The 14,158-nt window shown below is 42.1% G+C and overlaps 1 protein-coding gene across 1 annotated transcript; it reads left to right on the top strand.

Annotated features, from left to right (window-relative positions):
- Positions 1–10,377: 10,377 nt before the first annotated feature.
- Positions 10,378–14,070, top strand: LOC120020937 (RING finger protein 224-like). The gene is made up of 3 exons (XM_038964580.1): positions 10,378–10,493; positions 11,182–11,458; positions 13,460–14,070. Exons 2-3 carry the CDS (start codon positions 11,183–11,185, stop codon positions 13,757–13,759), a joined length of 576 nt encoding a protein of 191 aa, XP_038820508.1. The 5' UTR covers positions 10,378–10,493; position 11,182; the 3' UTR covers positions 13,760–14,070.
- Positions 14,071–14,158: the final 88 nt, after the last annotated feature.

Below are 14,158 nucleotides of genomic sequence, written 5' to 3'. Positions count from 1 at the left end.
GCTGGGTTCATTTCTATGGGCCTTACTGAGTCCAGTCTTCCCAACCCATAACACACCACTCCGTCCTGATGATCCATCTGTTTACAATGCTGCCTTTGTGCAACTGGGTCCCAGGAAACCAGGCCACAGGCCCCCGCAGCCCCAGCTCCAACCCCAGTAATTCTGCTCTGTGTATGTGGTAAACAGTACCTCACTGTCCCTCCTGACCATAAAGAGTTGAAAGCGAGGCCTGACTGGATGAGAATTGAAATGCGATATGGCCATGCTCATGCTGTCTTGTTTGTATGAGTTACACAACCACTGTACCTCCCATAGTTTAGCCTTGTGAAACTATTACTGAAACTCTACTCTGCATTGTTCGTTTTTAGAAATTTGATAGAATTTTTGGGGGCGAACTTGTACAGCATATTAGGGTCACCTCATGAACTGGTCCCATGTATAAAAGCCCCTCTTAGTTCAAGCCCCTAATCCCCCAACAAGATTACATGACATGTGTAGGAGTTAGAACTTCAATGCGTGAACTAGTATTTTTATTTCTCCAGTCAGCAGTGGACTACAACTACTCAGCAAAGCTCCGTAGGTTACTAGGACCCAGAGTTAAAGGAATGTTTAGCAAAGGTCGACACTATGTATGATTGATTTTGTATAATGATAAAGTGGAATAAAATGTTTTAAATAAAGCATATACGAATGATAATTGGGACTGTGGTATTCACTACACTGAACAAAATATAAACACAACATGTAAAGTGTTGGTCCTATGTTTCATGAGCTGAAATAAAAGATAACAGAAATGTTCCATACGCACAAAAAGCTTCTCAATGCTCTAAAATGTGCACAAATTTGTTTACATCCCTGTTAGTGAGCATTTCTCCTTGCCAAGATAATCCATCCACCTGACAGGTGTGGCATATCAAGAAGCTTATTTAAACAGCATGATCGTTACACAGGTGCACCTTGTGCTGGGAACAGTAAAAGGTCACTCTAAAATGTGTAGTTTTGTCACACAACATAGATGCCACAGATATCTCACATTTTGATACAGCATGCAATTGGCATGCTTACTGCAGGAATATCCACCAGAGCTGTTGCCGTGTTAATTTCTCTACCATAAGTCGTTTTAGAGAATTTGGCAGTACATCCACCCGGCCTCGCAACCGCAGACCACGTGTAACCACGCCAGCTCAGGACCTCCACATTCGGCTTATTCACCTGCGGGATGGTCTGAGACCAGCCAACCGGACAGCTAATGAAACTATTGGTTTGCACAACTGTAGAATGTCTGCACAAACTGTCAGAAACCGTCTCAGGGAAGCTCCTCTGCATGCTCGTCATCCTCACCAGGGTCTTGACGTGACTGCAGTTAGGCGTCATAACCGACTTCAGTGGGCAAATGCTCATTTTCGATGGCCATTGGCACGCTGGAAAAGTGTGCTCTTTACGGATGAATCCCAGCTTCAACTGTACCGGGCAGATGGCAGGGTGTATGGCATTGTGTGGGTGAGCGGTTTGCTGATGTCAACGTTGTGAACAGGGTGCCCCATGTTGGTGGTTGGGTTATGGTATGGGCAGGCATAAGCTACGGACAACGAACACAATTAACATTTTATTGATGGCAATTTGAATGCACAAAGATACCGTGACGATATCCTGAGGCCCATTGTCGTGCCAATCATCCGCCGCCATCACCTCATGTTTCAGCATGATAATGCACGGCCCCATTTCGCAAGGACCTGTACACAATTCCAGGAAGCTGAAAATGTCCAAGTTCTTCCATGGCCTGTCACCCATTTGAAAATATTTGGGATGCTCTGAATCGGCGTGTAAGAACGCATGTTCCAGGTTTCGCCAATATCCAGCAGCTTCGCACAGCCATTGAAGAGGAGTGGGACAACATTCCACAGGCCACAGTCAACAGTCTGATCAACTCTACGTGAAGGAGATGTGTTCTGCAGCATGAGGCAAATCATGGTCACACCAGATACTGACTGGTTTTCTGATCCTTGCCCCTACCTTTTTTTTAAGGTATCTGTGACCAACAGATAAATATCTGTTTTCCCAGTCATGTGAAATCCATAGATTAGGGCCTAATTCATTTGACTGATTTCCTCATATGAACTGTAACTCAGGAACATCTTTGAAATTGTTGCATGTTGTGTTTCTATTTTTGTTCAGTATACACAATAACTGCATTAGTATTGTTGTTAATAGGAGTTTTTAGAGCTTTTCCTGGTCAGGTGACCCAATAGAAATATTGTTTGACCCAAATATTGGCCTTTTTCATGATGGTGTGTGATGCAGTCAAACACTGACAGATTAAAGGTTACCCCTGTCTTCTTTCCACCCATGACGAGGTTGAGGTGTAACACTCACAGGATGGTGACGGCAGCGACAGAACCAGTTTAGGTTGAACTTGCTGTGCTCCTCAGAGCAGGAAGTTGAGGCTTAAAGTTTTCAAAATAATAGGTAGACATTGTGCAGGTAGACACTTGTAAATAAAGGCAGTGGGTAAACATTGAATTCCAGCCTTTTAAGCTTCTCAGAAAAAAATGAGCTACAGATGAATCTAGCACTACTACTGCCATTCATTCACATTATTGGTGATTTTAATTATGATCATTATGTCATACTGCACTTATGAGGATACTGAAATACACGACTTGTTGAATTTATGAAGTTACTACCCCATTTTCGTTCACCCTTACAGTAACTATGTCACTTGTTAGCCACAGACCATTCTACTACTGTGTCTGTGGGAGTACAAGAATGCATTCCTGTCCTTAATGGTCCTCAACTCATTTCAGTGAGCTGCCAGAGTACCAATAACAGGTTTGAGTGCATTGCTCGGAAGCTTGTGTCATAGAACAATTAATGCACCTGATCCGGCTCACACATTCCATCAGAGGTTGTGATTCCTGAGTAATACGTAAGTGTTCTGGAGTAGAGGGTACTGTATGTGGCTGTATCTACATCCCGGTCCCGGATAGTGGAACCGGATAGGCCACTGGTGTGTCTGTTTTCTATGACATGCATGCCTTACAAGTCTTTCTACCAAGATACTTTTCTGGAATAACTGGCCCTACCTGCTCTTTGCCCGTAGGCCCCTGCCCTCAGTCTGGTCAACATTGAATGTTCTGTCCTCTATCAGTGGCGCAGCACAGTTTCGCAAGGCAAAACCTATTTTACACATTTTGCCATTCATCTGAGAGAAAATGTTGCTGTTTTTAGAGCTCATTTCCTGCTAATCCAGCTACACATTTTGCCATGAGGCCGAGAGAAGATGTTGCAGCTGCATCGAGCTAGCTACGCCAGTGTTGTGAGAGAAATTACAAGATGATGTTATAATGCTGTTATTGCATCAAATGGTTGTTTTATGCAACAGAATAAGGGGGTTGTTAGAACGCTCATCTGTGTGTGTTCTACTGAGGATGGGCCTCTGGAAGATTTACCATGTCTTTGGGTGATACCGCATTCCAGAGCATGAGTTAATGTTTCTGTTCTATAAAGAACCAGGGAGAGATGACCCCAGGGCCAGACCCTGGTCTCTACACAATGAGATACGTATAATTCACAGCAGACAGTATCTTTCATACTAATCTTAACCTTGTGACCCATTCCATATATCTGTTGTTTGTCATGTAGCCTGAAGGGGGTGTATCTTGGCTATAAAAGACCTTTGTACTTTTGTCTCGGTCCTCTCAATTCGTCGACCAGGCATCATTAACATAAAGCGCTCAATCGATTCACTTTATATGTGTGTGTTGTATTGACCTGCTTCCTTATTAACAAGTGAATAAAGATTTTGTTTAAGTATAACTGATTTGTGTGATAAGTTTGTCTCTCCTCATTTGATAATAAAGAAATTAACCACCACATTTGGCGACGTGGATGGGGATATCGGTACCGGTGCCCCCTGTATATAGCCTCGTTATTCTTATTGTGTTACTTTTTATTATAACTTTTTATTTTAGCCTACTTGGTAAATATTTTCTTCTTCTTGAACTGCACTGTTGGTTAAGGGCTTGTAAGTAAGCATTTCACGGTAAAGTCTACACTTGTTGTATTCGGTGCATGTGGCAAATAAAGTTTGATTTGATTTGATGTGAATCTTCACTTGGTGACCGCTCCTGACGACCTGGGTAAATCGTAGACGAGGGACCCTTCAAACTTGGGATCTCAGGGAGACCACACTTCGGGAACGGAGCAGATGGACCCACCCATGTTCTGAGAGGCAGAGAGGCGAGTGGAAACCACATCTCAAACTTAGTTTTTCTTTTTAAAAGAAAGAGGTGAGTGAAACACGCGAAGTGGAGTTTTTAAGAAAAGCCTCTGTTACGTAGGCTCTGAGTGTGTATTCCTGTGTGAGGGGGCACCTTGGAGGCGTAAACAGGGCCGAGTCAGTGGAGGATGATCTGAGAGTTAGTCGACTCAAAGACACCAATCATTGGTCGGTTGCGGGCGACCTAGAGCTGCCCTGACAGTGTGTAAATAAGATGTCATTTCTCTCACAGTGTCCTCTATGTTTATGTGTACATGCTGTTAGATCAGGCACTGTAGCTATCAATGGCACCAAGATTAATAGGTTCTTTCAGTGCTAGTGAAAACCATTTGTATCCATGGCAACACAGAGAGAGAGAGAGAGAGAGAGAGAGAGAGAGAGAGAGAGAGAGCTAAAGAAAAAGGGTTAGGCAAGTGTATTTGTTCTACTTCCCACAGATGGTTGACAGTATAAACAGAGTTAGGTCATAGCTAGAAAATAATAACACACCAGAAAACATCCACCAAATGCAATGTACTTCTCATGACTTGAACAACCTCATACATTATAGATCTCTACATTTCACGGTAATCATACAACAAGACAATAATATACAACGTTATTGTCCCTGTAAGGGAAGTCGGTTCTGCTTGTACACATACAACAACCCAGAAAGAATACATTTACCAACATTTAATGTAAAAGTACAGAGGATATGTCCATCAATGTAACTGAGTCGTTCCACGAAATGAGTGCCTTTTGCGTCCGTTTGATATTTTTAGTAGAAATTGTGCACCAATATTGAATTTTTGAAATCTGTTATATTAAACGTAGTGCCCTTTAATATAGACCACGTGGAGAATTCAATAAATCTGATTTTCAATATGAATAAAGACTTGCTAAAGTGCCAAAATTCAGCATTTAGACATGTCTCTCCGTGCACCATCTGTGACTTCTAGAAAATGTTTAGTCCACTTTACCCCCAAATGTTTTACATTTTCAACATCATTGTAAAGCTCTAGTTATTTTGTTGCTTTGACAAAGTCATTTCTGAAGAGTATTATTTGTGATTAGTGATTCATTTATGTCTGTCCCTCATTTTAAAGTCAACCCAGTTACGCAAACTGAACTCTCATTTTAATATGGTGAAACTATTCATTTTTAAATATTCTTTTCAAAACGAACATTGAAAATCTAATAGTCAGCTAGTGTAAAAGCAGGTGAGCTGATTCTACTCTTTTTTTGGCCTTTTTCTGTTGTTTTGTGGTAGAAAACTGACCTGGTCAAGCATAACAAGTCAACCCTCTTACTCATAGATAGACAGGCTAGAAATGCTTTGAAGGTCCAATGGTATCTTCACGAGGTCAATATCAAATCATTTCTGGGTAACCATTAAATACTTTTCTGTGTGCGTTTTCTATTAAAATGTTTTTTTTTTAAATAAACAAAAATAGCTTCTTAGGAAAGGACAATTTCTCCTGCAAGAATTTTGCTAGGACTGTCAGGGAGTGGTCTAGGTAAGGAAAGAAAAAAATCCAAATTTGCTGTTATTGGCAGAGAGGTTTAGACATAATTGTATAGGGTCTCTATGGGTTTGGAACTCTATTTCTTATTGGTCTATTAACTATTTTACCACATTGTGATGTCACCATGGAAAGCTTAAACTTAAAAGGGCATTATCAGCATTTTACAATTTCACAATATTATTCCAACCTCATATTGTGGAAATAAAGTTTTGACTGCACTGGACCTTATACAATAAAATACAAAAAATTTAAGCTTGCATTCAATTGCCCCTCCTTGTTGCACACAAGACGCTTCCATTTCCTCTGTCACAAGAGGATTCATGGCTAATTTAAGATGAAATCGCAACCCTGTTATGGTCAACCTGTTACTTTATTTGGCACTTAATTGGCACTTATTCAAGTCATTTTTTAAATTTTACCTCTTGAAATGGGAAAACTAGTTTTTTATGAAGTTAGCCACATGCTCTTTATGACAGATGGTTTAAATTAGGTGACATCAAACTTTTTCTTTTTTTTACCAAGTTACACTTCTCAAAATGCACGAAATTGGTGGAGCAACCCATGTTGAATCTCTGTGATGCCGAAGCCAATCGGCAGTGCCTTGATTGTACAGTCAAATTCTGTGGCAGGAGTAAGACTCAAGATGACGTCACGATTCACATTTGCATGCAATACAACATAGGTCACCCTGATCAGTTAAGATTTGTGATGCTTTTAATCTGCATTTTATTTCAACTGGTTTCCATTTGAAAGAAATGGTGGTCATACTGGTCTTGGCCAGTCAGTTGACTGTTCTTCCCACATACGGCCTCCAGTCACCTCACGTGACTGGGGAAATGGTAGTCAGGGTTTTTATTTTTGGCAATTCACAGAAAATGAAGCTCTTGCTGCCTTATTAGCTATTGAGGCCAACAAGTCATTAGGGGCCGACAATTTGGACCCGTCTTTGCTTAAATTTGTGTGACTGTCCTTGTCTACCAGTGTTTTTTTACTTGTCATGTTTTTAGTTTTTTTGTGGAACCCAGGAAGAGTAGCTGCTGCTTCTGCAAAAGTTAACGGGGATCCAAATAAGCAAATAAAGAAATTGGGTGGTCTGTATGGGTAAATTAACAAATGAGATAGTTGAACATTTCCTCTTTGCTGACCCAATGTTGGTATATATCTCTCAGTATAGGGACTATTTGTCACACAACACAAGAACCAGTCTGTTTCATACATGAACGTGTTTTACATTAGGGAATCAGCACTAGCTCCCATTTTGTCCTTTGTGTGCTCATGTAAAGCCTGTTTAAATGTTGGTATCTACACGAGTTTCAATATACAATTCACCAGCTACTGAAACACTGCTCCTCATAACACTAGCACACATTCTGCACTGGAAGTACCCGTGGTCGGTTCTTTCGTAATAAAGTTTGTGAGGAGTGTTTGCCGTTCATTCGCTCAGCTGTGCAGTACAGGAGATCGTGACGGGTAAGGTTTGACGTGGACCGAGGGAGAAGTTGTGCCCAACCAACCACTGACCTGGGATGAGATTAACGATGGAGCAATGGGCCAAACGATGGCACAATGGAATACAACACTGCATCATCTGCATGCAAATGAATATAGATATATTTTTACAGCATTCCCAATGTTATTTATATAGATTGCAAACAGTAGTTGGCCAAGTATCGAACCTTGGGGCAGCCCTTTATCTAACTCAATGACCTCAGATTTGACCCCAGCTACCTTGATGGCCTGATTTCTGTCATTGACATAATTATGAAACCATTGGCAAGCAACAGTACCCAACCCTATCGATGACAGCTTATTCAGCAGAATAACATGGTGTACAGTATCAGAAGCTTTTGACAAGTCTACAAACATGGCAGCACAATTATTTCAATCGTCTAAGGCACGTGTCAAACACATTCCATGGAGGGCCTAGTGTCTGCTGGTTTTAGTTTTTCCTTTCAATGAAGACCTAGACAACCAGGTGAGGGTAGTTCCTTACTAATTAGTGACCTTAATTAGTAAATTAAGTGAAAACCCGCCCACTCGACCCTCCGTGGAATGAGTTTGACGCGTGATTTTCAAGTATTTTTTGTATTTTCGCAAGACAAGGGAGCCTGGAAATGGGTCAATAATTATCAAGATCACTACTATCCCCACCATCATGGAATGGTAGCGCGAAAGCTGCTTTGCACACATTTGGAATATTTCCTGATACTAAAAGAGGCTGAAACTCGGCCCAAGTAGATCTTTCAGCAAGACAATAACCCCAAACACACATCAAAATCCACAAAGAAATTGTTAATTGACCACAAAATCAACATTTTGCAACGCTGTCTCACAAACAACAGTAACACGATGAAAACCAGTGGTTTGAATTGAAGAGGGCAGTCCATGAACGCAGACTGAAGGATATTAAGGATCTGGGAAGATTCTGTACGAACGACTTGACTAAGATCCCTCTCGAATCTCAAAAAAACAGTTTAGAAAAAGGTTCATTGCCCTTATCCTCGATAGTGGAGGGTTCCGGAGTATTGAAAACAGGGGTGCCAATACTTTTTACACCTATCTTTTAGATTTTTAAAAAATGACTTGTTAAACAAAATCTTTTTCTCTGAGCAATTGTATTAGTATAAAATACAATTCTGCATAAAATATAGCTCAGTATTTGTATTATTTATTTATAGTCTTTTTTGCTCATCTTTATCAAGGGTGCCAAATATTTTGGAGGTGACCTTCTATCAAACATTAACAGTGCTATTAGGGTATTACTTTGTAGGAATGAACAGAGGCTTCATTGAAAAATATCTATTGAAAATCAAGTACAATGTATTTCCATCACATAGGAGACAGTATATGGTGGAAATTAATCATATTTCTGTTATATGAAGGACTGTTCCGCTATAAAAAAATATCCCAATTGAATCTACTACAATAACCTACAGTAAGCTAATAAACTACCTACAATATACTCTCTGGGATAACTTGGTGAAAACCGAAACTTTACAGAAGTTCAGAGGGACAGGAAAATCTTCTGATGGTTAAGATAAGAATCAGCAGATTTCATCCTTTACTCATCCTTCATAGACCTGTTTTACGGTCACAAGCAAGGAACGCACTCGACAACAAACAACAGTAACTTCCCTCAATCATATGTTGCAGTGGTCAGTCTTTGTGTAGACAGTCCATTTGTGGCGGTCATCTTCCACTCAACTTGGCCGCCACAACCCTGAACATGCTGTGGAGTTGGCTTGAAATGTATATCTCTGGCTGTCTATCTAATCTTTGCTACCATCTAGTGTCTGAACACCAACATATCAAGCAACGTTTTTTTTTCATGACAGTCTATTTAAAACATTCCTCAAGCCAGCAATTAAACAATGCTTTGTACTAGTATACATGTCTATATTGTACATTGTTTATGAACAAACCTAGAGTTTACAACATAGGCAAGAAGGGAGTTTACAGCATAGACAAGAGAGTAACCTAAGGAAGGGTAACCTTGTTCCTGACACTGGTGTTTTCAGATCACTAGGAACTGGATAGGTGTAAGTTCTATGAAGTCCATCGCCATATAATTGCTTTCACTTATCCAGTCTCTTCAGAACTGAATGTGGTTTGCTGGGAGAAGAGGCTAATGGGGGCTAGGGTAATTTTCAGCCTGGACAAGGCAATGTCACATTGTAAAGGTTACTTTAGGATACCTACAGTATTTTGCTTTATGACCCTGGGTGACTGGTTTTTATGGACTCAGCTGGCCAACCCACTGTGCTGGCAACTGGCTCCTGTGAGTGCTGGTGGATCGAGAGTGTAGGGTTTCTGCTTGTCTATTGTTGCCAGTGTAAGCTGATCTGCTGCCTGCTCCCTCCATACAGGAACGTGAGCCTGGCTCGCCTTTCAGCTAGTCAGACTGTTGGGATACTCACAGCAAGAAGTAGGAGGTGGAAAAGGGGGGAATGGACTTGTGACACAACCAGCTCTGTCTGTCTCTGTGTGTGTGTGTGTGTGTGTGTGTGTGTGTGTGTGTGTGTGTGTGTGTGTGTGTGTGTGTGTGTGTGTGTGTGTGTGTGTGTGTGTGTGTGTGTGTGTGTGTGTGTGTGTGTGTGTGTGGTGCGTGTGTGCGTGCGTGCGTGCGTGCGTGCGTGCGTGCGTGCGTGCGTTGTTAGTACGCACGTGCCAATGTGCGCTTGATTGTATACATGCTAGGGCAGAGAAGCAGAGGGCCCATCCCATTGGATCCCATAGATGAGGATAATAAGCTCCCTCTCCCTGGAGAACCCCATTGTTCTCTGTGGCCTCTTTAATATGTAACACACTCCATTGACAGGCCTATGAGTGGGAGTTCACACGGAAGGGCGTCCTGAAATATTAAAGGGCCTGATGACCTGCTGCAGGCTCACATTGTTTGCCCTTCATTAGAGAGGAGAGCTGTTTCTGTGGAAGAGTAGAGCAGAGCATCGGGGGAGATAAAGGGAGGACGTACACTCCAGTGGGCAGTGCTAGGGATCCACAGGGACAAGGTAATAAGGTTCTCTCTCTACTATCTGATCCTATAATGTACATCAGTAGTGTAGCATTAGTTTGTCATAATGAGAAAGAGTAAAGGAATACTACACTGGACTAGTCCTGGGAAGGAGGTTGCTTTGAAAACAGAAGCCATGGCAGGACTCCAGAGAACTACCAAGGACCTTCAGGGGGTTTGGAGGACAATCTAGAAGGTATGTAATGTTTTGTTATGGGGGTTTTCAGTTCTGTTACCCATGCTTTTGGTTGAGGCCAGTTTTCTATCAACAGGTAGTGAAGAAGATCTGAGTGAGACTGACACATTCGATTTTCTAACACATTTTTCTCACCGAGTTGATGTCCAAACGTATTGAATACATTTCCAACAGACTGTTAGCTATGAGTTTAAAAATACTTAAAATAGTATTAACGTTTCAATGAAGTATTCGATACAGACACGGCAGAAAGGGAGAAGCACCTAGCCTAGCACATCAGGATAACCATCTCCCCTTTTCAGTGACATAGTTTCAGCCAGTAAATAGATATCTGTGTCTCTGCTTACAACCAACCTGTTGTGTTGTATCATCCCACAACTGACTGAACGGACAGAGAATGTTGTAACAGAAGATCACAGCTAACATCAAACATCTGGGTCTCAATCCTTTTCTTGAGTCTAAATGTATTATCAATTCAATTCCTCTGTTTTTGTATTAATCAACTGTAATCTTTAACTTCAATAATTTGGTTGCATGTGTATTTGATTATTTGAAATGCTAACTATAAAGTAGTAGTAGTAGTAATGTCACTAAAGGGCCCTGAGTTTTTCTTGAGAATCCAATCTAACCAGGAAAAACTCTGGGCCATAGCAATAAGCACCCATTCTTAATCTGTTCTCCTGTACAGGATGGACGAGGAGGAAGCCCCAGTTCCTGATGCACCAGACTTTCCTGCCCCAGAGGACCCAGCAGAGGCCCCTGACCTAGAGGCCCCAGAAGATCCCCCAGTAGAGGGTGGTGTGGAGGCCGGAGGAGTTCAGCCATCCAGAGACAGCCGTAAACTGGACTGTATCATCTGCTACTGTGCCTTCAACCTGACTGAGAGGCTGCCACGTAAGCTCTACTGCAGCCACACCTTCTGCCAGGCCTGCCTGAGACGCCTCGACACCATCCTCAATGAACAGGTGGGTTTGACTGACTGTCACGACACCGGTCCCACCATAGATCCTGCCTCTGTGTGAGTCTATCTCAATGGACTAGGATACGCTAGTTAAACTGTAAAGGATGTTTGATAGATATTCAATGTTTTTGGACCAGTTCCAGACTATTTCAAACAGACTGGGCCTTTTCCCAAAAACGAGCAGTAATTTGGCAAACTATACCTCACTTGTTCTCTTGGTGAAAAGGAACACTAATTTGTTGAAGATCAGCCAATACGCATCATCTCAAACTAATATGAAGATGACCAAAGCTGCAGAGCAATGGGTTGCATTAAGATACAGTTGAAGTCGGAAGTTTACATACACTAATGTTGGAGTCATTAATTAAAACTTATTTTTCAACCACTCCACAAAGTACTCGTTAACAAACTATAGTTTTGGCAAGTCAGTTAGGACATCTACTTTGTGCATGACACAAGTAATTTTTCCAACACGATCTGTTGACAGATTATTTCACTTTTCACAATTCCAGTGGGTCAGAAGTTTACATACACTAAGTTGATTGTGCCTTTAAACAGCTTGGAAAATTCCAGAAAATTATGTCATGGCTTTAGAAGCTTCTGATAGGCTAATTGACATAATTTGAGTCAATTGGAGGTGTACCTGTGGATGCATTTCAAGGCCTACCTTCAAACTCAGTGCCTCTTTGCTTGACATCATGGGAAAATCTAAAGAAATCAGCCAAGACCTCAGAAAAAAAGGTACCACCTGAAGGTACCACGTTCATCTGTACAAACAATAGTACGCGAGTATAAACACCATGGTACCACACAGCTGTCATACATCTCAGGAAGGAGATGTGTTCTGTCTCCTAGAGATGAACGTATTTTGGTGCGAAAAGTGCAAATCAATCCCAGAACAACAGCAAAGGAGCTTGTGAAGATGCTGGAGGAAACAGGTACAAAAGTATCTATATCCACAGTAAAACAAGTCCTATATCGACATAACCTGAAACGCTGCTCAGCAAGGAAGAAACCACTGCTCCAAAACCGCCATAAAAAAGCCAGACTACGGTTTGCAACTGCACATGGGGACAAAGGTCGTACTTTTTGGAGAAATGTCCTCTGGTCTGATGAAACAAAAATAGAACTGTTTGGCCATAATGACCATCATTATGTTTGGAGAAAAAAGAGGGAGGCTTGAAAGCCGAAGAACCCCATCACAACCGTGAAGCACAGGGGTGGCAGCATCATGTTGTGGGGGTGCTTTGCTGCAGGAGGGACTGGTGCACTTCACAAAATAGATGGCATCATAAGGAGAGAAAATTATGTGGATATATTGAAGCAACATCTCAAGACAGTCAGGAAGTTAAAGCTTGGTCGCAAATGGGTCTTCCAAATGGACAATGACCCCAAGCATACTTCCAAAGTTGTGGCAAAATGGCTTAAGGACAACAAAGTCAAGGTATTGGAGTGGCCATCACAAAGCCCGGACCTCAATCCTATAGAAAAAGCGTGTGCGAGCAAGGAGGCCTACAAACCTGACTCTGTTACACCAGCTCTGTCAGGAGGAATGGGCCAAAATTCACCCAACTTATTGTGGGAAGCTTGTGGAAGGCTACCTGAAAAATTTGACCCAAGTTAAACAATTTAAAGGCAATGCAACCAAATACTAATTGAGTGTATGTAAACTTCTGACCCCCTTGGAATGTGATGAAAGAAATAAAAGATGAAATCACTCTATACTATTATTCTGACGTTTCACATTCTTATCATAAAGTGGTGATCCTAACTGACCTAAGACAGGCAATTTTTACTCTGATTAAAAGTCAGGAATTGTGAAAAACTGAGTTTAAATGTATTTGGCTAAGATGTATGTAAACTTCCGACTTCAACAGTACTTTTCCAAGGAGGGACTCTGTATTGAGCACAACAGTCAGACCACTTAGAAAACCTAAGAGTTATGTTCAGTTTGACACTAACGTATCCCAAGTAACAACCATGCCCTCTCTTCTACTCCCAGCAGATGTGGATCCCCTGTCCACAGTGTCGGCAGAACACCCCCCTCCCACGCGGGGGCGCTACAGCCCTGGACCTAGACCTAGTAGCCTTCTTGGCAGTCAAGGCCGAGATGGAAAACCAGAGGTCTTGCTCACGGCAGGGAGGAAGAGAGCTAGGCACCCAGCTGGAGCACAAGCCCTCTTTTGGGAAGCAGTCCATCATAGAGCAGCCTCAGGCCACCTGGAACCATGGAGGATTGGCTGAGCCTCGCTTCCATAGGAGCCCCTGCTGCAGGCGCTTCTTCTGCTGCTGGTGGTGCTGCTAGGCTGCTCAGGCATGTATGAATGACAGGAGTTGGTTAAAGCATCTGGCCAAGAGTTCCCATTACAGTACCTCCTGCAGCTGATTATAGGGACGCCTGGGCTTCCAAGGCTACAAAGTGGAAAATGCCTGTCTGCCTGACCTGGACAGACACCAGGCCTTAGTTGTGTGTGTGATTACACTACTGAGAAGAACAGTGGTCAGGAGACAAAGTTGTGTTGGGGTAACATTGAGTCTATCGTTTTACAAAGATACTTTGATTTGAAGACTCATAGAAAAATGTTTCAGCGCTCAAAAAGGGATGCTTGATAAGGACCTCAGTTTTGAGCTTTCCTACAACCCAAAGAATCCTCTGCTGCCGCCTTTCAAATAGGCAACTGGACATATGGGCTATTGGTACCTT

Source organism: Salvelinus namaycush, chromosome 26 (assembly GCF_016432855.1).
Source record: "Salvelinus namaycush isolate Seneca chromosome 26, SaNama_1.0, whole genome shotgun sequence".
NCBI lineage: Eukaryota > Metazoa > Chordata > Actinopteri > Salmoniformes > Salmonidae > Salvelinus > Salvelinus namaycush.
This window is presented reverse-complemented; position numbering and strand designations above follow the sequence as displayed.